Below are 25,115 nucleotides of genomic sequence, written 5' to 3' on the forward strand. Positions count from 1 at the left end.
TGGAACAAGAAGCTTATTTCTCCCCCCGGAGTAACTCTGCAGCCTTGCATCGGGGCTGTGAAACCATTTCAACACCGGGGTTATCGGTCCAATATGGCGGCTTACGGATGGAAATACTGATGACAGTCCGAAAGATCGCCTCGATTTGTACGATGGTATGTTTTTGAACCGTTATTAATTATTATTATTACCCGTCCGGCCCCCGGTGGTGGTCCCCAAAATGCTGTCCCGTTCCGTGCTCTGCTCTGCACGTCACTGTACTCCACAGTACTGTCCACTGTGTCCAGGCAGGGCGAGCTAGCCCAGCATGCTAATGCTAAGTGAGCTGTGTGTGTGTGTGTGTGTGTGTGTGACTGTGTGTGTGTGTGTGTGTGTGTGTGTGTGTGTGTGTGTGTGTGTGTGTGTGTGTGTGTGTGTGTGTGTGTGTGTGACACTGTGTGTGTGTGTGTGTGTGTGTGTGTGTGTGTGTGTGTGTGTGAGTGACAGAGATGATGATGATGAGAGGATTAACAGAAAGTTATTGTCCACTTTGTTGTTACACACACATCTGTGTCCTAGCTGCAGCTTTGTTTTGTTTCTGACACATTTCGTGTCAGAGATCTTGTGATGGAGATGTGTGCTTTTCCTAGGCTTGGATCAAGACTATCATAGATGTACTTTTATCGATCTTGATATTTGCACATCTACGATGTGTCTGTGCAAACGTCAGAATCGATAAAATGCAGCTATGATGATGGTCTTGATTCAAGGCTATGGTTTTCCAGTCGCATATTAATTAACATCTGATCTTCTGATGTCACTTTGTTGGGACATTGCGACATGTTTTTTTTGTCCTCACCAGTTATAAGTAAAGGCTGGTTATTCTTAGAGGTTAAAACGTTACCTTTTAATGTTTTCATTTATTTTGACTATTGTGATTGTGACACATTTTTCATCTGCATTACATGACCCTGCAGCGTTATTACACAGACATACTGTCTGTAGCAGCAATACACAATGGTTATGATGAATCATTGCAGCACAACACATTGAGTAACGGTGTTATAACTTATTGACCCATTTAGGACATAGTCAGGGGGTATTAATAAAATATGGGAATAAATCTATTACCAAGAATAATTTTCACCAATGTGTTTGTAAGGGTGTTTACTAACATATCCCACATTGGTTTCTATTCAACCACCCTAGGGGAATTTCTGACAGCTGCTGAAAGTTGGTGTACCATCAACAACCAATTTATGGCAAATTTTTCTAAATTTCATTATACTTTAAGTAGCATGTGGCGCTTCAAACTAGGGGGTTTTCATGATTCTGAACCAATTCCAAGCATTAGGTTTGCACGAAAAACACTAAATTCAGCCATAGCCACTTGCCCAAATGTGCCCAAATAGTCTGACCTCATCACATTTGTGACGACGGCTATGGACCTTTTTAGCCCAAGGAGTGTTTTTCGGGCAAAACTTTGAATGGATTCAGATTAATGAAAACCCCCTAGTTTGACATGTCACATGCTACTTAAAGCTTAAGCATAATGACATTTAGAACATTTTGCCTTTTATAATGGTTGTGTGGTACCCCAACTTTCAGCAGCTGTCAAAAAATCCCCTAGGGTGGTAGAATAGAAACCAATGTGGAATATGTTCGTAGACACCTATACAAACACATTGGTCAATGGTGAAGAAAATTCTTGGTAATGTATTCCCAGATTTGACATTATTCTGATGATAACCCCTGACTATCAGGTACGGTCGCCCCTAAACCATCTCGCCCCTCGATTTTTTCCCGCCGACCTCAATCACGCCGACCGCTCGGTGCCACGGTTCTTGCATTCTTTATTCTGTTTGACTGAGAATAAGGTTAGAAATAAGTTTAGGGTTATGCATAGGTAAGAGGTTAAGGTTTGGAATAAGTTTAGGATTATTACATATAAACCCCTAGAATTATATGTATTTGCCCGCCGACCCCATCTGAAAATATGTCGTCGCCCCCCCCCCCCCCCCAGAACCCGCCAGAAGCAAAGATTTGAGTTCGCTCTGAAAGAATATATATTCAAAGATTTGTGCCACATTTGAAAGATTTTTCAAAAATAGCAGATCTACAAGCTCATTTTTCAAAAATAGCAGATCTACATACTGTAGATCTCAGAGCTTGTAGATCTGCTATTTTCAATAGCTAAAGTATAACATAATGCTTAAAACACCAAAAGGGGTTCCCGCCCTGAATGGGTTAATGCTGTTTACATGAAATGAAGAAGCCGTACTAAGCCTACGTGGTACAAATTCCATAATATTGTTTGATTAGAAAATGCATTTTTCTTTGGCCAAATGTAAAGACAAAAGTGGAAACCTTATAAACTTTAACAATTGGGCAAGTTTAGATTTGTTTATTTTTTTTCTTGTTCCTTACAGAGTTGGGCTGCTGTTGTTTACGTTGGCAGTTTGTAAACAGACACTGGAGTAAAAACAGACCAACTAAGACTTGAGTCACCAAACTTTACAGGTCTCCAGTTTTCCAGTTTTCCAGTTGTGAGGTTTAATGTTTGTTTTTAGTTCAATGTTTGTTTTAAAAACGCCATTGACAATGAAGAGAAAATTTACGTCATATTGTCCCTCATTACGTCATTATTGTTAATGTCATTTAATGTTTGTGTTGGCACCGTTTGTTTTACATCACCATTACATCACCTAATGAACATGAGTTAGACTTTAATATATTAGCGCCCCTCACTTCACACGGGTGTAGCAGCTGCACTTTAACAATCGTTCTTTAAATTTAAAAGTCTGAGAGCCACAGCACACGAATTTGGAACAGTGCCTTAATTAGTATCATCGGTAACGCCTGTGAAGGAAGTCAGGAAGTGGCCCGGAGGTAGGAAGAGTTATTCGTTATAGAGACCATTGCCCCGTAATATGTTGTGCTCTGGAGAGTGGTACACTTAAAACATTAGTGTGAACCTATTGTCATTTTGTTGTATAATGTATTGCTATTGACATATTTTGCATTGCGTCGTTACATGATTTTTAGACTGCTTTGATGTAGTTTAGTCCATGACATCTTGCATCCTTTTTAAGAATGCATTTTCCTAAAAAAAAACTTCAGTGTAGGGAAGGCAGCCATACTAGCCCCCCCTCGGAAAACACAACAATTGGTAACCACAGTGGAAGGAAGTATACAAACGTCATTTCTCTCTCTCTCTCTCTCTCTCTCTCTCTCTCTCTCTCGCTCTCTCTCTCTGCTGACAACTGACAGCTCTGTTATTGTCCTTTGTTCATTTAGCTGCGTAACTAAGTTGCCCTGGCAGCAGACTGGGGGGGCTGTGCGACACTGCTCCCAGCTACAACAGCAGCAGCAGCAGCAGAATAACCCAGGAGGCCCGCCGCGACTGTAACCTATCCTATAGCAGCCACTGAGCCTTTCAGCCCAGACAGACAGACAGACTGACGGGGAGACAGACATGCAGACAGTCCACTCCACAGTCAGACAGACGGTCAGACAGATGTCAGGGATCTGCTGCGGCACAGCCAGCTGCCAAAATGTATCATCTATTATGATCGTATTGGAACGGCAACGTTATCACGTGTATGTGTACTGTACATTAATAACTAATATCAGAGTGCTCTATGACGGTGGGTGGGTCTAGGGGGGACCCTATGGGTCCTTTGAGGCGAATGGACCCCAAATGGACCCTTGAATTGTAGAAGTTTGAGAACAGTACAAGTACAGTACAATGTTAAAAACCAGCGCGCTCTGATATGGGAGCAGATTCTCTCACTGAGCTTAATATTTACTAAACACAGCCAATGACGGCATTTATATCGTCTTTGTCGGGCGGAAACCTCAAATGTCCAAAACCTTTCAGGCTGTAGTATTCATTCATTCATTTATTCATTCATTTATGTGGCGGCTGTGGCTCAGGAGGTAGAGCAGGTCATCCAATGATCCGTGGGTCGGCGGTTCGATTGCAGACTCCTCCTGTCGGAAGTGTCCTTGGGCAAGACACGGAACCCCACCTACGCAAGTAGACGCAGTAGACGCTTTGTTTTGGGGCGGAAGTTGTGAGATCTTGGCGGAAGTACCGCTCAAGGAAATGACACTGATTCTTTACAAAACAGTTTACATTCTCCGTGAATGAAACGAGTGTTTTTGTGATTGGTCGGAAAAATATCGTATCCGGGGGAAATACATCTGCCGGATGTTCCGGACTGACACTTCCGCCGATATCGTCTCTGGACTTAGGTTTGTGACCAGGCTTTTCTCTTCTTAGATGAGTAAGGCCTGGGACCTGAGGCTAGAACCCCACATTGCCTCCAAATATCCATTATTCTTATTGTGAAGGAAAAACAAAAGGTTAAAATACGGACTATTACGGAGATGAGAGGTTTTGTTCCTGCCCGACAGCATCAATATATATAACCGCGTTGTCCTGCTGTTCCTTGGCTTGCCGTTGTAGCGTGATGATGACTAATAACTGGTAGAGTCACTCTCTCTCTCTACTGGAGGACAAACCTCCGTCATCATAAATGGTAAATGGTGCATTTATATAGCGCCTTTATCCAAGGCTCTCTACATAGATTGTGCATTACATTCACCCATGCACACACACATTCACACACCGATTGCGGCGGAAGCCATGCAAGGTACCAGCCAGCACATCAGGAGCAATTTGGGGTTCAGTCAGTGTCTTGCCCAAGGACAGTTCGACATGTAGACAAGGAGGAGCCGGGATTCGAACCGCCGACCCATGGATCATTGGACGACCTGCTCTACCTCTTGAGCCACAGTCGCCCTTTCATCATCATCACCTTTCCTCCTCTCTTCCCCCACTCTGTATAGGCCGGGGTTCATTTATGTGTCTTTCTTTTGCAGTCTCGCTCTCTCTCTCTCCTGCTCTCTGTGTCTCTCTGTGCACGTGAGAGCTGTGCTCGAATCAAGAATCCATTTTATATTATTGTCACATCATCATCACAGGTTCACACTTAACCCATTTTGGGCGAGAACCCCTTTTGGTGTTCTAAGCATTATGTTGTGCTTTAGCTATTGAAAAATAGCAGACCTACAAGCTCATAGCGCGCCACCGAGTGGCGCGCTACGATCTTGTAGGTCTGCTATTTTTGAAAAATTGTTATAATGTGGTGCAAATCATTGAATATATATTTCAGAGCGATAATTTTTAACTAAAATATTTGCTTCTGGGGCGTCCCTGGAACTACATATTTTGAGATGGGGGTCCGTGGCCCAATAGAGATAATTCTGGGGGTCCTTGACATGAAAAAGGTTGAGCACCATAGACATAGAAACATAGGTTTTTCAGATTTTTTTAGGATTTAGAAGCCTTTTTTTAAATCGACGTTTGCTGTGTCCACTGTCTTCAACGAGACACATCCGTGCCCCGGGGGGAATCCTGGAAGTTTGTCATGGGTCTCATATGGCAGTGCAAGCTGTCCGGCCCGCACCCGACAAGGACTTGTAATTGTAGAAGTTCTCGAGTCATTCAATTTAGTTTGACTCGGGTTCCACACATACATATGTTGAAAATAGCAGATCTAGAAGCTCGCAACGCTCCGTGAGCAATGTGTAGGCTATTTTCACAATATTTGCCTCTTTCTTATTATTTAATGACAATTTGGCCAATGTTTGACCAGTTTGTATAGTTTGTTGATTACTTTTGATGGTCCTTTTCTTTCTGCCTTTCTGCCTCCACTCAATTACGCATACGTTTGTATTTACAGTATGTACGTGTATGTAGGCCTACAGTATGTATACGTGTCTGTCCGAGCACGGAAAGCTGCAACGCGGTAACTCTGTCATTTCTCGACCGTTTCGGACGCGGGAAGGCTCACCGGAACAGGGCAGGCCCCCCTGGGCGGCGGGCGCGTTCCCATGGGGGTCTGGATGTTCCAGGGACTCCCCGGACTGTGATTTCTCCAAGATCTTTCCCAGAAATAATCAAAGTACAGCACAGAACACAGTACACTACAATAAATGTATAGTTGCACCGTTCAGTTCACACAGGTGTGATTTCTTTCGTATTTTATTTTTACAAAATAAATCTAATAAAAAAATCATGTGCCTGGGGGTCCCAAGCCACATGTTGAGACCCACTGCTCTACTGTATATTGATTGATTGAAACCTTCATTTATTCTCAAAGAGCATTGAGGTTCACCCTCATTTGCAATGCTGCCGAGATCGCATGCACAAATTCAACAATTAAGACACATACAGATATAAAACACAAAAACAAATGTACAAGTAAGGCATAGAGATTAGATATAATGATATAGTGAATAAGTTAAAAACAATTACATATTGAGGTAGGGGAGATTTAAAAGGTATTGTTTTTTTAGTGTTTGATGTAGAGTTTTCCATGATGTAGGGGCATATATCTCTCTCTCTCTCTTTCTGACTTTTTGCCAATGACACCCAGTAAATCCTTTCAATAGGGATTGTGAAAGATGTTGCGCACGCACGCACGCACGCACGCACGCACGCACGCACGCACGCACGCACACAGGGGAGCTAAGTCAGCGTTCTCACCTGCGGGGCCGTTGACCTTAAAATGCTGTCGTCAACTTTTGACCTTCGATGTGTGGAAATCAAACGCGACAGTCGGCAACAATGCGATAACAACACGGTTTGTTTATCACAGCTCGCAATGGTGGACCCATTCAGGACGTCGGTGTTTCAGGCATTATGTTATACTTTGGATATTGAAAAATAGCAGATCTACAAGATCAAATATATAAAAAAATATAGCAGATCTAGCAGAGCTTGTACGTACATTTTTCCTACATTTGCGGGACACTTGTACGCAGAAAGTAGGGCATTAATTTACAAGAAAACATAGAAAGTTAAAATTTGGGGATATAAGGTTTGATGCGGTGATATTATATGCTTCCCTTCCGTCAGTGCCAGCCGGGCTCTGTGAGGGCTCTGTGCAGATGAAAGATGTGCAACGAAGGCAGGCTGTTTTTAGAACGTGGCAGACTCACTATAGGCTTAACTGGCTGCGTGAGTGGCGTTTGTACTAGACTAGACAGTTTGATGTTGTCTCAAGGACATTAATCACGTTCAACCACACCACAGGCAAGACATTGGATTTCTTCTTTTCTTTTTTTTTTTTAAAGATAACTACATCAGTAGTAGGCTATGTTTAACCAATCAAGAACGAAACCGCAGACAACTTGTGGAATTCTAGAAGGAGTCGCTGTGATTATGTGATTATATGATTCTGTCGTTTTAGACAGCACTTCTAACCGCTGACATGGTTTCACCTCATTCACTCACTGGTGGCAGACGCAAACACATCTCTTCGCAGGACCTGCATTGTCATTTCTCCTGGATTTGGTTACCAGAGTCCCAAAATGCACCAGAACACAGGAACTTTTCATCTACTATATTATGACGTTTCTGGGGGAGGACCCCCAGAGACACTCCCGCTTTGGGGGTCTGGATATTGCATGCAATCATACAGAGATGTTCACTTGTACGTCGTCAACTAAAATATATTTTGGCAGGCCTTGATGGCGTCGTAACTAAAGCCTGATTTTACACTCGGTTGCATGCTGAAAATAGCAGATCTCACAACGCGTCACACTGTCATGCGTCGTGAAAAAGGGTAGTCGTCGAACATTGTTCGTCATGGTTTTTTGTTTGCAACTTTTCACAAAACAAAACAAATTGCACCCACTTCTTTACACCTGTGAATCTGTGGCGTGCGACGGACAAGCGGATTGTGATTGGTTGAGTGTGCTGGCTTTGTCGTTCTCAGGGCGCCAATGCCTCTGCCTTGGAGAAGGAGATCGGACCGGAACAGTTCCCCGTCAATGAACACTACTTTGGATTGGTCAACGTAAGTGTGTCGGTCACAGCTGTTAATTTGTTAGCTACTTGATTGATTGATTGAATACTTAATTAGTCAGAAATGTAAACCGAATAACAATGAAAAAGCTTTTTTTTATAGCTGTTTGCATGGCTGTGTTGTTGAACACATAGGCAGCTTAACGTCGGGAAAGTTACACGACTGACCCACCCAGGTGATGGCAATAATACTAATGATCGTAGTCTTACCGTGCAACATGAAAACTGTCGGGTGGTCGTTAAAAGTTGATTTCTCCCTCTGTCATTTCCTTGTATTACTAGTTTATTTAAATAATGTCATGCAAATTTGTCCAGTGCATAGCCTACTGCAGGCCTGGTTGACTAGATTTAGAAGACATTTTGATGCGCTTTCTACTGAAATGATCGATTATTGATATGGATAAATCCCGTCATTTAACATGCATCTCTATGGGGGAGAAGGACAGCTTGCTGTTAACGTGCCTATTGGACAAGGACGGGTTGGGGAGGGACTTAGCGAAGGGCTAATTATGAAAAAGATTGAGAGCTACTGATTTTCTAGAATCGGCCTCATGTCTTAATGGGTCAATAATCTCTGTATCTCTTGTGTTTAATAATCTTTGGTCTCTGTATCTCTTGTGTTTAATAATCTTTGGTATCTGTATCTCTTGTGATTAATAATCTTTGGTCTCTTGTATGTCTTGTGTTTCTCCATCTCCTCGTCGCCTTGCAGTTTGGAAACACCTGCTACTGTAACTCGGTGCTGCAGGCTCTGTATTTCTGTCGGCCCTTCAGAGAGAAAGTGCTGGCGTACAAGGTAAACGACATACTGAGCAACCAACGACACATCTTCATTACCACACCCACAGCAGTTATTTTCACACTTATTCAAGTCGCTATACTTACTTGACTTTGTAGCGGATTTGAATGAAAATCAACCGATTACCACCACTAGGTTACTTATCACTCGAATGCACTGGCTGTGATTAGGAAACGCAGAGTTGGTCGCGTTGTCCGACTATTACACTAACCCTAAATCATACATGGGCAACCCCGGCACCGGGGGCCACATGCGGCCCCCACTTTCACTTAATGTGGCCCTCAGGTTAATATCACAATACTGCTATATTATTATTATTACTAGTGATTATCGGTTGGTAACATTCGAAGCGGGTGGACTTTTAGCGCTGCAGCTTTTGATTATTTTCTTAGCGATTTATTCTTTTCGATTACGGTTTTGATGAATAGAGTTCGACTTTAGCCGAGTCTCCGCCGGTCATCAAATTATTTGTTTGTGTGTGTGTGTGTGTGTGTGTGTGTGTGTGTGTGTGTGTGTGTGTGTGTGTGTGTGTGTGTGTCAGGTGCAGCCTCGTCGTAAGGAGTCCCTGCTCACCTGTCTGGCTGACCTGTTCAACAGCATCGCCACACAGAAGAAGAAGGTCGGAGTCATCCCTCCTAAGAAGTTCATCTCACGCCTGAGGAAAGAAAACGGTACCAAAAAAAAGGCCTTTTCGGACGCACCTATCGTAATACGTTTTCAACGAGAGGCGCGCGTTTTATTTAGGACGCACGGAGAAGTCGAGGCGCTACTCTCTCTACTCGCTATTCGCTCTGCCAACCTGTAGAGAGCAACGGACTGACCTCATGCTTCCCTTCTATGCATGAGGAGTCCAAGCCGCTTCTTTTCTCCTGACCTGGGGGAGTTTCCCTGGCGGGACGTATATAGCGCGTGGAAGGAACACGTTATTCCAACCGGTTCCTTTCCCCTCCATCAGGCACCCCGGCTGGCCAGGGGTAGGCAGTATAGAGGCCAGGATTTGTTGGTGAGCTTTTTTTGTACACTATAGGCGCCCGCTATACGCGCCCGGAGACCCGGAGCAGACCTGTCGCTGAACCAAGTTTGTCGCCCGCGTCACTCGCTCCCCGTCCGACAGAACCTTTAGGGGGAGGGAGAGATGTCCGGTTCACGGCCCGCAGGTTTTTTGGTCTTCAAAATAAGAGCTCGCTCTGAAAAGAGCATTGGATTTGATGCGACATAATATGACGTGCTTGGTAGTCAATCTCTGTTAATCTCTCTCTCTCTCCCCTCCATCTCTCTCTCCTCCATCTCTCTCTCCTCCATCTCTCCCTCTCCCCTCTCCTCTCTCTCTCTCTCTCTCTCTCTCTCTCTCTCTCTCTCTCTCTTTCTCCCCCCCCTCCATCTCTCTCCCTCTCTCCCTCTCTCCCTCTCTCCCTCTCTCCCTCTCTCTCTCTCTCTCTCTCTCTCTCCCTCCATCTCTCTCTCCCAGAGCTCTTTGACAACTACATGCAGCAGGACGCCCATGAGTTCCTCAACTACCTCCTGAACACCATCGCCGACCTCCTGCAGGAGGAGAAGGGCCAGGAGCGGCAGCACAACGGCAAGCTGCTGCAGAACGGAGGAGGAGGAGGAGGAGGAGGAGGAGAGGGGGGAGGAGAAGGAGGAGAGGGAGGAGGAGGGAAGGAGACGCAGCAGCAGCAGCAGCCGCAGCAGACGTGGGTTCATGAGATCTTTCAGGGGACGCTGACCAACGAGACTCGATGCCTCAACTGTGAAGCTGTGAGTGACGAATTGGTAGTGAATTATCTGTATCGATATATCCATCAGCTGGGCCTGGGAGAGCAACGATATAGTAACCGCATCGAAAAACCTATTTTAATGTAAAGAATCGAAGTATATCGAAATGTAAAGAGCAACATCGTATCGTTTTGTTCAAATATAATGTCCCTGTGTTTACTTATTTATATGCATATTCATATATTTTCCCTGTCCACATCTTTCCCGCAGATTAAATTTCTTTGTATCAATTTTAAATCGTTGAATAGTGTTGGTCGTATCGCCATAATGAACCAATATCGTCCATGTATCGCATCGTCAACTTGGAAGTATCGGGATTTTGGTGGAAGTACCGCTAAAGGAAATGACGTTGACGCTCTGTGAATGAAGTGTTGTGATTGGTCGAAAAATAGGGAGTGACCTTGTGCGTGTTTCCCCTTTTTGAACGATCTTGTGCGGGTGCAGTACTAGACAGTACTTAGTTTAAACTAGTAATTTGGTTAGACCAGTCATTAGTCCTACAACTACAACCTATCTCAAACCCTCACCCTAATCCTAACCTCCCACGGGGCTTAGCACACCTAAACCCAACCTTAACCCGTGTCTAACCAGTGACTAGTCTAAACTAAGTATGCACCCGCCACCTTGTGCGTGTTTCCTCTGGCTCCTCAGGTGAGCAGTAAAGACGAGGACTTCCTGGACCTGTCGGTAGACGTGGAGCAGAACACGTCCATCACACATTGTCTCAGGTAAAGCTCCGGAGCCTCACGGGAGGAGACCGGCCCTCTTTTCTGGGGGGTTTCCACCGTGGATGGGCATGTTTTTCTTAAATGTTTGTTTGTGGCTTTTGCCTTTTATTTTATTTTATTTATTTATTTTTAACTTTGTTTTTATTTCAGTTTAGGCAACTTCACAGAATTAAAAGCTTAAATGCTTCTTGCAACTGCTTTTTTTTACTTTTTTCACAACCTCAGCTGTTTCATACTTTCACAGAATACTGTATATATATACATTATACACTCATACACACAAACAACTTCACATACATTTACAAGTATTCACCATAAAACAAGGAAATAAAATACAAGTAGCGAGATAAATATTTTATATTTTTTATATAGGCTGACAGGAAATGGGGGGTGGGGTGACATGCCGTAAAGGCCGTCGGGAGCGAGAGTCGAACCTGGCTGGCACACTGCCAGACTGGATTACCAGCCAGGGTGCCTGGACCGCTGAGCCACGGCCCAGGCCTGGATGGGCGTGTTTTTGAGGTTGTCTTTCTATGAGGTTACGGTTAAGGTTAAGGTTTTAGGCATAGTTTCTATGAGGGTAAGGCTAGGTTTACACAGGAGGAAAGAATAGAGTATGCAACACTGGTAAGGATACTCTGCTCCACTGGTTTAAACCCATTTTTGGCGGGAACACCTTTTGGTGTTTTAAACATTATGTTATAATTTAGCATTTAAAAAATAGCAGATCTACAAGCTCATAGGTCATAGAGCTTGTAGGTCTGCTTTTTTTCTTTTTCGTTAAAATGTGCCTCAAATATTTCAGAAAATTGTCATGATTTAGAAGATATTATTTTACATTTCGACGTCAGGCCTAAATGGGTTAAGATTCAACGTTTTGATCACTAGGATCTTCTTCAGGAAAGAGATTCCGGAAGAAGATTCTAGTGATCGAAACGTTGAATCTTAATACACCTCTTAATTAAGTGTTGCGGACTCCATTCTTTCCTCCTGTATTGCCGTTTGTCCGCAGCGCCTGGGCTAGAGTGGATGTGCATGCACTGTCACCTTTGTCAGGTTAGGTTTAGGCATAGTTTACTTTCTATGAGGTTTAGGTTGGGTTTAGGCATTGTTTCTATGAGGTTTAGGTTAGGTTTAGGCATTGTTTCTATGAGGTTTAGGTTAGGTTTAGGCATTGTTTCTATGAGGTTTAGGTTAGGTTTAGGCATTGTTTCTATGAGGTTTAGGTTAGGTTTAGGCATAGTTTCAGGCTGGATTGGACCCGCTTCGCGGCTCTCAGTTGTGAGGGGCTCTTTTCCGATCCTTCCCCTGTCCTGTGTAAATATCGTAATATCATATTCTATATCAGTCCATGATGTACAGGTACAGTTATCGGATGCCTCTATCAGGTACATTTTATACTGTACAGTGATACTGTGATCAGATGTCAGATAAAGTCATGAGATTCACCAACATCTAAGAGTTCAGAACACAATGGAGCCATCTAGTATAATCCAATATGTACCTTTTTTTCCCCTTCCTTTTTAACCAGGAGTCATGTTACCAGACCTTGATTCTTTGAATGTAGTGCAGGGGCGTTCAACAGGGAGTCAGTCCGGGACCCCTCAGGGGTTTGAGGGGCGCTAGCCCCTCCTATACAGCTTTAATGTTCCCCCAGAACAGAAGATGCTGTTCTGTGTGTAACGGTGACTTCAAGTGTGTGTGTGAACGGTGACTTCAAGTGTGTGTGTGTGTGTTACAGGGGCTTCAGCAACACAGAGACGCTGTGTAGTGAATACAAGTACTACTGTGAGCAGTGTCGGAGCAAACAGGAAGCGCAGAAAAGGTAAGAGCATTCACCTGCTGCTGTCCCCTTTTGGTGTTTTAAGCATTATGTTCTACTTTAGCTATTGAAAAATTGCAGATCTACAAGCTCATATAGTGCGGCACTCTGTGCAGCACTACGTATATGAGCTTGTAGATCTGTTTTAGAAAATGTGGCTTAAATCTTTTAATATATTTTCTTTCAGAGCGAACGTTTTTGACTCAAATCTTTACTTCTGGGGGGGGGAAACCTGGAACAACATATTTTCAGGTCGGGGTCGGCGGCCAAATACATATAGTTTCGGGGGTCCTTGACATGAAATAGTTTGAGAACCACTGACATAGAAACATAGGTTTTTCAGAAAACTGTCTTTAGAAGCCTTTTTTTTTTTTTAGAATCGGCGTCAGGTCTAAATGGGTTAAGTTGTACCTGCTGGACAAACTCAAAGATCGTAGACCGACAACGAGATTGAATGTTGGTATAGTGAAGCACCTTGGTTTCCTTGACACACACTTGCTTCATAATATGCATACATTACAGTACACAGCCGCTGGGAATATGCAGGAGATGAAACGGCCTCATGAATGCCTTCATATCATACTGTATACGGTAGCCTCACCAAGGATATGAGTCATACGCATAGAAAAAGGCAACTATTATTACACATATCTCCCTTACCAATAACATACCAACACACACACACACACACACACACACACACACACACACACACACACACACACACACGCACACACACACACACACACACACACACACACACACACACACACACACACACACACACACACACACACACACGTTTTATTGGTTATTTATTGCTTTTTTGTTTTTACTTTGCCATAGGCCAAGGGTTTTCCCTCTTTGAATATATATTCTTCCAGAGTGAACGTTTTTAACTCAAATCTTTGCTTCTGGGGGGGTCCCTGGAACAATATATTTTCAGATGGAGGTCGACGGCCAATTACATATAAGCCTCTTTTTTTTTTAATCGGCCTCTAAATGGGCTAACTGAATTATTCCCTCCCTCTCGCTCCCTCTGACTGCCTCCCCCCCCCCCCATGCCGCTTCAGGATGCGCGTAAAGAAGCTGCCCATGATCCTGGCGCTGCACCTGAAGCGCTTCAAGTACATGGACCAGCTGCACCGCTACACCAAGCTGTCGTACCGCGTGGTCTTCCCGCTGGAGCTGCGGCTGTTCAACACGTCGGGCGACGCCACCAACCCCGACCGCATGTACGACCTGGTGGCCGTCGTCGTCCACTGCGGAAGGTGTGTGTGTGTGTGTGTGCGTGCGTGCGCGTGCGTGCGTGTCACCTGGAATCTAACTATGACTAATCTAGTTATAAGGTACTGTCGCGTGTGCCAAGCTGTCATTCTCTTGTATTATTCCCCAACACGGAGTAACCTCACGTCTCGGAGGACAGTCTGTTGAGACCATGGGGGCAAGACGGGCAGTGTCGGTAGGCCAATCGGAGACAGGCGGGGCGTTACCATGTCTATGCTGCTCGGACGTAGAATAGAATTACGCCTTCCCAACAGATCCCCCAAACCTCAATGGAAGGAAAAGAAAGGTCTGGGTGTCTTGGAACTTAACTTAACTTAACGGCTGACATACAAGCATCACATCGCGTTGAGGACGCAACCGTTGTGAGCTTGGAGATCTGCTGTAGAGCCCAGGATCACATTAGATGATTGACACAGGGGTGAAAAATGGGTTACAAAATCGTGGGATAAAAAATATATTAAAAGAAAAAATAGTTATATATTGTCATGGGGGAAACATTATAGGCTACACGTGTCTGGGTAAAGGGCCGGGCGCATCAATGTAATTAATATATATTTGATAGATTCTGCCAGCTCCAGAGGTCCACATCTCAGCCGCAGCAGGTTTATAGCAGCACGGTTTATATACCATAGGATAGGTCAAGTCATGTGACACATCACCGCCACAAATAGTGCTACAGCGTTATCTAAAATGCACTTCCGCATACCTCACCGTTACTTGAATTCATGAACATTTACATGCCTCCCTGAGAGGGAGAGAGAGAAAAAAGGAAAGCCGTGCATGCGTGGAAATCAGTTCCACTGGTCGCTTGCAGAAAAGTTTACAGACAAAGAAGGACGGACAGAACTGTTATCTTTTGACTGACAAAGAGCTGGCGATATTTATATGCCAGAATAGGCTGTGGAACAATCCACAGCAGCAGGCTATAAATATAATGCTGGTTTTAGCGTGCCCTCCCAAGTTCCGAACCATCAGGATAATTTATTTATTTTTATCATCACCACCAGACATTGTTATTTCTGCAAACCGCATATAACAAATATAACCTCTAAAACAACATTTAGTCTACATGTTGATGTTGTGAGTACATTCGTAATGTAAGTTTGCCTACATGTGTAAGTAGTTGGAATGCAAATGACCCATTAGCTTGAACAATGCCTGTCTCCAGCCGGGAGGGAGGTGTGAACTTCACTGCTTGTGGGGAAAAAAGGGTGACGGCAGTCATTTGGGCAAAAAAGAGCAGATATAAGTATATTCATATTTACAAAATGTTTCAGATGGGGAAAAAAACAGAGATGATTTTAATCGAAAAAGTCATGCAAGAGGAACTTTCTCAAGACTTCATGGGCAAAGAAAATCCACTTCGAAATCTCAAAATCGGTCAGAAAGACCGCTCCGACGTGCTAGTGTTAATATCATACAACAGATGTGGGCGTGGCTTACGTTGAGGTGCGTGGTGCTACGGTGAAAACCAGGTATACTAGGAGTACTTTACCCATCTCACTGCTCACTTAGTATCACATGGCGCACCATTTCTGTTTCCTCCCTCTGCGTCTCATTGGTGAGAATCCAAGCTTGGCTTGGCTCCAAGCTTGTCTGCATGTTGCTGTTGTCATTGCTGATAGTTCCCATTTGATGTTGTGTGGGAGACCTGAGTGCTCCAGACGGGACTGAATGACTGCTAGCTTGCATAATGTCTTCAGACTAGGCCTTAAGTACAAGATCTGTACGACGAGAGTTGTACCAAAGAGGATTACACAATCTCCCACCATGCAACAGCACATTGTACCCAACAAACTCAGATCTTTCCCCTTGGGCTCAATCTTCTTCCATGAGAGGGTCTTGGGATTCAATTTCCACAGATTATTCAAAAACTTCCTTGAATCAGGGCTGTTGCCAGTGCCACCAAATATGTACAGCTCTTCATTGTAAGCAAAGGCTGCATGATTGTAAGGTTGTTCTGGAAGAAGCTGAGCTGACCAACAGTTGGTCTCTGTGTCAAACACTCTGATGTTGTCTTGGTGACACACACCCCCACATACAAACATCCTTGTCCCTATTATGGTGGCAGAGTGCTTTGATGAAACAGGTGGTGGAATGCCTCCCATGTTGATTAAAGACCAGGTCATTGTGGTGGTGTCCAACTTGTAGGTGTCATTAGTTTGTCCAGTCAGTGGGTTCCATCCTCCATGGATAAACATGACCTTCCCCAAGACACAGGCTGAGTGGTGGCCCCTCGCCTCTGGAACAGTTCCGGAAAACTTGGCCTTGAACCATCTGTGGGTGTCGACATCAAATGCATAAAGAATGTTGACCCTGTCCCCTGTGGTAGTGTATAACCAGGTGTTTACAGTTCTTACAGTCTTACAGTTCACCACCCCACCCCAGATGTAGATGATATATTCTATCAGTGCAGCTGTGTGTCTGTAGCACATGGAGGGAACATCAAGGGAACATTTTCCTCTTCCGGTTGTCACCCGGGGCAACGTCGTCCAGCACAACTTCACTGTGTTGAAGACGTGCACATCAATCTGATCCTTGTTGTTGTATTTCTTCCCATCATGGAAGAACCCTCCAAAGGAATACACCTTGTCCTCCACTGGTCCAGCAGCACAACCTAAGAACGTACTTGTCTGTGGTCCTCTTGGCATGGACACTGACCAGCACAGCATGTCTACCTCTCTTTGTCTGAGACTGACTATCTCACAGGCTGCCTGGTTCTCTCTCAAGCACTCTCAGTATTTCTCTCCCATCTCTTGACATCTGCAACACTTTATATAGGCTGACAAATCTATGGTTCGATGTCACTCACAACACAAACTGATGTCATGCAGGTGGAACAACACTGATTCGCGCAGGTGTTTTTATTGGTACACATTTGCCCCTCCCCTTAATATCATACAACAGATGTGGGCGTGGCTTAAGTTGAGGTGGGTGGTGCTACGGTGAAAACCAGGTATACTTAAAGGAGTGCTTTACCCATCTTCATATTGGTGCTCACTTAGTATCACATGGCACCATTTCTGCCAGTGACATCATCCAGTGACATCATCATTTCTGTTTACTCCCTCTGCGTCTCATTGGTGGCCTGTGGACAGTTCAGAAACCTGCCTACCAGTGACATCATAATTTCTGTTTACTCCCTCTGCGTCTCATTGGTGGGCTGTGTGGACAGCTCAGAAAGCGGAGGACAACATTATATGAAGATGAACTTACGTGTCATATACTGTGTACTCTGTGTGTGCGTGTGTGTGTGTGTGTGTGTGTGTGTGTGTGTGTGCGCGCGTTCCTGTGCAGTGGTCCTAACCGTGGTCATTACATCACCATCGTAAAGAGTCATGGCTTCTGGCTGCTGTTTGACGACGACATCGTCGAGGTGAGCTGATCTAATCTTTAAATGGCAAATGGTGCATTTTATGTAGCGCTTTTTATCCAAATCCAGCGCTTTACAGAGATTGTGCATCACATTCATACACCAATGCAAGGCACCAACCTGCTCATCGGGAGCAATTAGTGGGTTCAGGGTCTTGCTCAAGGACACTTCGACACTAACTCTGGGGGAGCCCGGGATCGAACTGGGAACCTCACAGCTCCCAAGCAGCCACTGTACCCCCTTATCCACTGCCGCCCAATATCTTTAGTTTGACTCACACTACAGCGTCACACAAAAGCATCAAAGGTAGCAGATCCACATGCTCGCATCAGAGTAAAAGCGGCCATGTCTTTCCGGCACTGATTGTGTTTAAGCAAGACTCTGAACCCCTAATTGCTCTTGATGTGCAGGTTGGTGCCTTGCATGGTTTCCTCTGCCATCTGTGTATGAATGTAATGTCTACTGTATGTAAAGCACTTTGGATAAAAGCGCTATATAAATGGTTTACCATTTACGTTGCTACTTTGGAATTTGAGTGCTGAAAAGTTACAGTTTTGGATGTATGCGGTTTCCACCAAACGGATACGGTATTCATGCATTAGGCCACAAATCCCCATTGTAGTAGTTTTTCCACTACGATGGGACGGCGGTCCCTTCAACATCTGTTGTGGTAGACCAGGAGCTGAGGGACGTTCTTGAAACGTCGACTAAAAACTATGACGACTACCTTTTTTTTCACAGACGAAAACTAAATGACTAAGCTATGATGAGTGATGACTACTAAAACAAAGAAGACAAAAACATAGAACAAAAAGACAAGTCATTTTATGTTCGGTTGCGCTCGGAAAATAGACTCTACAAGCTCGCTACACGTCGGCCCAGTTCCCCCAATGGCTAATTCCGTCCATGGGGCCGAGCCGTCATGTTTTATTTGTGTTCTTTTATCACGGTTGCCATGGCGTTTTGGTCTTTGTCCACCATGTTTCTATCTTATGCTATGTCGCTATGTTTCTGGCATTTTTGTACTTCCTGCTCTCTCTGTGCCTCGCTCATTATTTTTCTTTATTCACTTTCTTTCTTTCTCTCTCTCTCACTCACTCACTCACTCGCACATGCACACACACACACACACACACACACACACACACACACACACACACACACACACTCTCCCATTATTAGGTTGTAGGTCCTTGTCAAAGCCATTCTCCCATGGCAGAACTGCTGCCATCGAGACATGACACATCAATATGTGACTGGCCATCCGTCGACAAGCCACTGTCATTGTCACACTACTACACATACTGCACAGCCTGTTTGATGTCGATGTTCTGTCGCACGCAGGCTTTAAGTACTGGAGGTGAATCTGGACGTGTTGCATTTAGGATAATAATTAAGCATAATAATATTCGCTGCATTCACGTTCGGTGCGGTTTGAAGGAAACCGCACAATCGCACATAGCTCACAGAATGGCCTCCTCATGGCCAGGAATCCATCAAGGCCTGCCACACAATCGCCTAAATCCCTCTGAATTTTTATCCTTAAAAATATCGCTCATTTCTTTGAATATTGTTGTGTATGTTGGACCCTAATGATGCCACATTTTTTGGGGGGTCGATACGATCCTGATTTTGGAGTGTCCTCCTGACCTATAGATATGTTTTGACTGATATCTTATTTAAAAAATGTGTCAAAAATCGTCAATCTATGTTAGAGCCCAACTGATGCCAGATATTTGGGTCTGAATGCGATCACTATTTTGGAGACCACAGATTACCGTTGATTTGACCAATATTTAGTAAATTGGGGGGAAAAATAGATTTCATTAAAGTTTCTATTTGATAACATATTTATTAAACAAGCAAATATAGAATATACAAAAACTGAAATTCATTTTATTTATGGGCTATGGAATGTCTTTAATAAGAATGTAGCGGGGTCTCTAATTTCCACCTCTCTTTTATCTCCTCCTTTGCTTCCTCTGCAGAAAATCGACGCCCAGGCGATCGAGGAGTTCTACGGGCTGACGTCGGACATTTCCAAGAACTCTGAGTCAGGTTATATCCTGTTCTACCAGTCCAGAGACTGAGAAACGACAACAAAACAAACAAAAAAACAGCCGATCAATCGGTGGAGCCCGAACGGACTGTCGACGCTCACTAACGAGAGCGGGAGTGGGCCTATAATGGCTGCCACACAGGCTCCGCCCATCACGCCCATATAAGTATTCAGGCTTTATTTCCTGCAGGCGGACCTTGCAGTGGAAATGCCGCGCGGCTCGACCGCGGTGTTTGTGATGTTGCTCAAAGTTGAGATGGCCTCCGGTAATGGCGATCATTCAGTCCTCCAGACGTATCCCACAATGCAGCAGCCTGAAACGTTCTTTCGTTCACTTTCAACTTGCGGGCCTCTATTTTGGGCCTTTTTTGTTTTAGATTTTTTTTTTACATTTTCAAAAATAGTGAAAATAGCCAATCTGCAAGCTAGCTCGCTAATGCGTTGTGAGCTACCTATTCTCGCTATTTGTCGTACGCCAAAGTAATTTTTATATATAGAGAGAGATTAAGTGGTTACCTTGAAAAAATATGACAGCGTAGCCTAAGAAAAGTGTCTCTTTATTAGAGGTGAGACAGAGGCATTCTTCCAATCCTTAGTGGGGACGATTGATTGATTGATACAAGAAATCTGAAAGACATTTTTGCCTCTGTCTGACCAAGGCAAAAAGTACGACTCGGTTTCCTTACAGTAAAAAATTATATTATATTCCTCACATAATTATGGTGGAAACACAGCTACGGAGCTGGGAACACATACTGTACACCTTCTCTAACATGCCTTTTTTCTGTGTGTGTATTTTAACAAAAAAAAAAAAAATCTGCAAACACCATAGTGCAGTTATTCCCAAACCTTTTAGCTGGAGACCCCAAAAGAGAGATTGGACATTTCCCCGGGACCCAAACTAGTGAAAACAGCCGATTTCAGAGCTCACAACGCATAGCTTTGCACCGCACTGTGACCTTGTAGATCGGCTATTTTCAGTACTTTGTTTCAGTATTTGTTGATGGAATTTGAAATAATAGTAATTAAACAAAATGTAGGAAACCAAAAGCAAAGGGACATTTACTTCTGGCCCATAAAAATGTGTCTGCGACCCACAAATGCCCACTGTTTGGGGAAACAGTGCCATAGAGGCTAATCTTTATTAGCTTCATGCTAAAGATAAAGGTGGTTTGCTATGAAGTGGTGCTGTTAACAATGATTGAACACTTAACGTCACAATGGACTTAACGCAGCTAGTGTATTCACCTGTGCATTTACCCGTGGAAGAGAATTGTTACTATTATGCTAAATAGGTAAAATAAATAGGTGTGAGCAGCCCAGTGTTGATTTTGACAGCAAATTTTGATTTAGTTTTAGTCGTAGTCTTTTGAATTAAACTTTATTTTACCATATATTTCCAAATAGTAGCCTGGGCGTTATTTTGCATATTATGCTAAATCGTTTTGGACCCCGGGCGTTTAAAAGGAACCAGGCGGCTATTTGCAATAGGCTATTATTTATTTTTGCACTGGCCTGCACCGGGCCATTATTTGGTTACAGTTCCAATTAGGCTGAAGAAACTGCAAATAATAGCCCTGGCTTTTATTTAATTGTCACAAATAATAACGATTTATTTTTATTATTATTATTTTCTTTGAACGTTACAATTTGTATTTCTGGCTTTTAGTCTTCATAATCACAAATTGCACAGGCCAGATATAACAAATGACTAAAATATACAAAGAAATCACTGACACATTTAATCGTTTTTTTTATATTTTTTTCTTTCGAAAAATGTGTAAAAAATAGGGAAATAGCAGATCTACAAGCTTACAAGTCGTCTTGTAAACTTGCGTCACTTTGTGACGTCTTGTAAGCACTTTGTGAAGTCTTGAAAGCTTGTAGATCTGCTATTTCTGCTTTTTTAATAAAGCATGCAAAAAAATTATTGTAATTATCTCAAATAACTGCGATTAGGTGATTATGTACTAATAATTGTGACAGGCCTAGCTAGGTACTACAACTACATACTACTTTACTTGCTGTCTTGTGACAACCCATCATTGTCACACTATACATACAGGCCTTTTGAGTCATGTTTAATGTCTTCTTCTGATGTGTTTGACATGGCTGTCGTCAGATCCCACCTCTACTACGTTATTCTCTCCTGCACTTATTTGAATCTGTTTGTATCGCACTGTGAGTTGGTTCTCATCGCTAGCCGCCTGATCGAGGTGCTTGACTACACCTTTCAAACTTTTTAAAAAGGATCCCTGGCTAATAAGACAAATATGCCATAATGCATTCCCAGTAAGACGCCCTGAGGTCTGGGAATGCCCATATATGGACCTTTTTTTCCCCTTTTTCTTTAATTTGCGTTTTTTGGGCCGGGTAGGGTGTAAAATGTGTGCTAATTAGTAAGGCCAGACGGTGGCCTCGGGCCAGCCCAGTTAGGACCCAGGTAGGGCCGGGCCTTCATTTTCGGGCCTGTTGAGAACTCGCCGGCTGCCGGGCGCAGTTGCGCTTAGAACTTTGGGGCGGGCCCGTCTAGAGTTTGAATGGACAGGTATCCGTCAAAAGGGAGACATCGAAGAGGAAGGACTGGTGGGGAAGGATCAACATATGGCATGTCAGAACAGGTCAGCTCCGTATATGGAGGGTTTGAGGTTGGAGGTCAGATGTAGAGTTGCTGGCCGGCTCCATATATGCAGATCTAGGTGATGATCCAGTCTTCTCCATGTATGGCTATCCAGGGTTTGATGAGGTCAGTGTTGTGATCTTCATATATGGAGGCGTGACTGACGGTGACGGACGGACTGACTGACAAGTGCACACTTTGTCTTATTAGCCAGGGATCCTTTTAATTGCCGGCACCCCCATATACAGTTACAGATCCCTATGGAACCCTAACTAAAATATGAAAATAATGTACCTTTTGGGCGACATCGTCCGGCAATAGCGGGCGATTAGGCGATAGCCAATTAAATTAATGTGTTGCTCGCTGTTCCCCCGCTGTTAAAATGCTTAAAAAAGTGGCTATTGGCAGGAATCGAGCTTCTCCCTCCCCATGATCACTTGAACCCCAGCGTTCCTATTCTGAGAACTACCGTAATAAGAGGCAAACATTCTGCAAACATGGACAATTTTGTAGATCGCCTATTTCCGGCGAATAGATTTTGTGTACAGGGGGTAACGGAAGGTTCCAAGTAGTGGTTAACCAGTCTGAGCTGAACGGTTGAGAATGAACATGTTCAACTTCATGTTCTTTTTTTTTTTACGCACAATGAAACCAAACCTTGTTTTTTATGTTTTGAGTTGTTGTTGTTGTTTTTTTAGTATGTGATACAATTCCGAGACCTGCTCATTTCTTTGAACCCAAGATAGCCTACAGTAGGTGTGTGGGATTTTACTATTGTGCGAAGTGACAAGAAGTCCAAAAGCTCCACCCTCCTGGGCTGGCCGTGGTTTACAAACGATCCTCGTTCTAGGGCTAGAGGGAAAGCAAATGGATCCATGCACTTCTGGGGCTAGCCTAGAAAGTGATGTATTTTGTACCGTGGATGAGTGACAGTTCAGTTATTATTTTAACCCATTTAGGACTGAAGCCAGATTCTACAAAATGTCCTCTAAATCCCGACAGTTTTACCTGAAAAACCTATGTTTCTATGTCAGTGGTTTTCAAACTATTTCATGTCAAGGACACCCCATCTGAAAATATGTTGTTCCACAAAACCCACCAGAAGCAAAGATTTGAGTTAGAAATGTTCACTGTGAATTAAAGAATATATATATAAAAAGATTTACGCCACATTTTCACGATTTTTCAAGATCTACAAGCTGAGCTATGAGCTTGTAGATCTGCTAACAGCTAAAGTATAACATAATGCTTAAAACACCAAAAGGGGTTCCCGTCCTGAATGGGTCAATGAAGAGTGCCTCAATTCTCTGAAGTAGTTCGTGAAATGTTATTTATGAAGTTTCAGCCAAACAAGTATTCCACAAAACTGTTTTCCTCCAGTAATATTTCTTAAATATACTGTAAATAAAACCTATAATATTTGGCCTCCATTTCTAAGTATATATCTGTAACCTATCGGTTAAAGAAAAACCTTTAACACGCGACATTGACATTCAACGCAAAATACTGTACAGACAGTACCGTATGGTCGCAAGGCGAGGCTACTTTACATTGTCAAATTGAGACACACCCATCACATTTTACCTCCATGTACCGAGCTGAGGTTGGGTGGATTTCAATAAGTCACCAGAACTAAAGTTGCGTTCAGACCTGAATAGTTAGAGCAGCGCGAATACATACAAAGTCAATGCCGGTGCGAACGGGGCGATGCGAACGGCCGCCTGGTATCTTGGCTTCTGCTGCTGATGAATGATATAGTAGCAGGAATTATATATTGACGAGCGGGTCCATTTGGTTACTCTCCCAAAGTTAAATTACTATGTCTACAGCCAATCAGCGTGCGACAGCAGCGAAGGGACTTTTTGAGTGGTGCAAACCACTCCTACAACCAGCTTGCAATGTCTTCGTACCTGTTTGTTTGTGTGTGTGTCTGTGTGTTTGTTTGTTTGTGTGTGTGTCTGTCTGTCTGTGTGAGCATGAGTATGTGACTTAATAATAGCAGTAGGGGGCGCCAGAAACAGTGAGAGGGGTAGTGACTCTAATGAGAGAGAGTGAGAGAGAGAGAGAGAGAGAGAGAGAGAGAGAGAGGGGGGGGGGGGGGGGAATTGCACCACTCAGTTCACACGTGTGTGATTTTTTTATTATTTTTATTTTTTTAAACCAACCTGACCTGTGTGACCAAAGTAAATAGATTGAAGCGACTGGAAAGAAATGTATGCTTCAGGTTTGAAAACACCCTTACTTACTGGCTGAATTTGCGGAGCCAACTTGACTTGGCTTTGTTTGGTGTTACATTATGTGGCATAAAACATGTCAGACAATGCAAAGAAAGGAAATGATGACTCGATAATATATCGGGGCTGTACTGGCTATGTGTTCGCTGCATTCTGATTAACTGCAGTTTGAGCTGATTTCCAGTGACAGGTTGTCACTGACGAATCACTGTGGTTGTCCACCAAAAGACAGCTCTCGGTTTTGGCTAGGACAAGTCTTTGGAAATATATTCTTTACTTTTTTCTTTTCTTCTTTTAAGGAAATACCAATATTTCCGTGAATGTTTATGCTGACTTCTGCCAATCTGCCCCCATCCTAATTGTGTACCATTCTCGCGTAGGCAGCTCACATTGTTATTGCGGGTTTAATGTTGTTTTAATTTTGTGTGTACATAATACAGATGTTATTATTGGAATATAAAGAAGTGCTTGCTTGGAAGTAATCGCCAACACAAAAAAGGTAGTGGTCATGTATGGCTCCAAAACGTATTTCCTTTGAGTTAATACAAAATGAAGACTA

General features: G+C 43.5%; 1 protein-coding gene across 1 annotated transcript; it reads left to right on the forward strand.

Moving 5' to 3' along the window:
• Positions 1-19,769, forward strand: usp12b (ubiquitin specific peptidase 12b). Its single transcript, XM_083788946.1, has 10 exons — positions 1-155; positions 7,770-7,850; positions 8,571-8,654; positions 9,199-9,328; positions 10,126-10,415; positions 11,085-11,161; positions 12,903-12,986; positions 14,057-14,254; positions 17,568-17,646; positions 19,632-19,769. Exons 1-10 carry the CDS (start codon positions 108-110, stop codon positions 19,731-19,733), a joined length of 1,173 nt encoding a protein of 390 aa, XP_083645072.1. The 5' UTR covers positions 1-107; the 3' UTR covers positions 19,734-19,769.
• The last annotated feature ends 5,346 nt before the right edge of the window (positions 19,770-25,115 follow it).

Source organism: Protomyctophum parallelum, assembly GCF_964188405.1.
Source record: "Protomyctophum parallelum genome assembly, chromosome: 18".
Classification (NCBI taxonomy): Eukaryota; Metazoa; Chordata; class Actinopteri; order Myctophiformes; family Myctophidae; genus Protomyctophum; species Protomyctophum parallelum.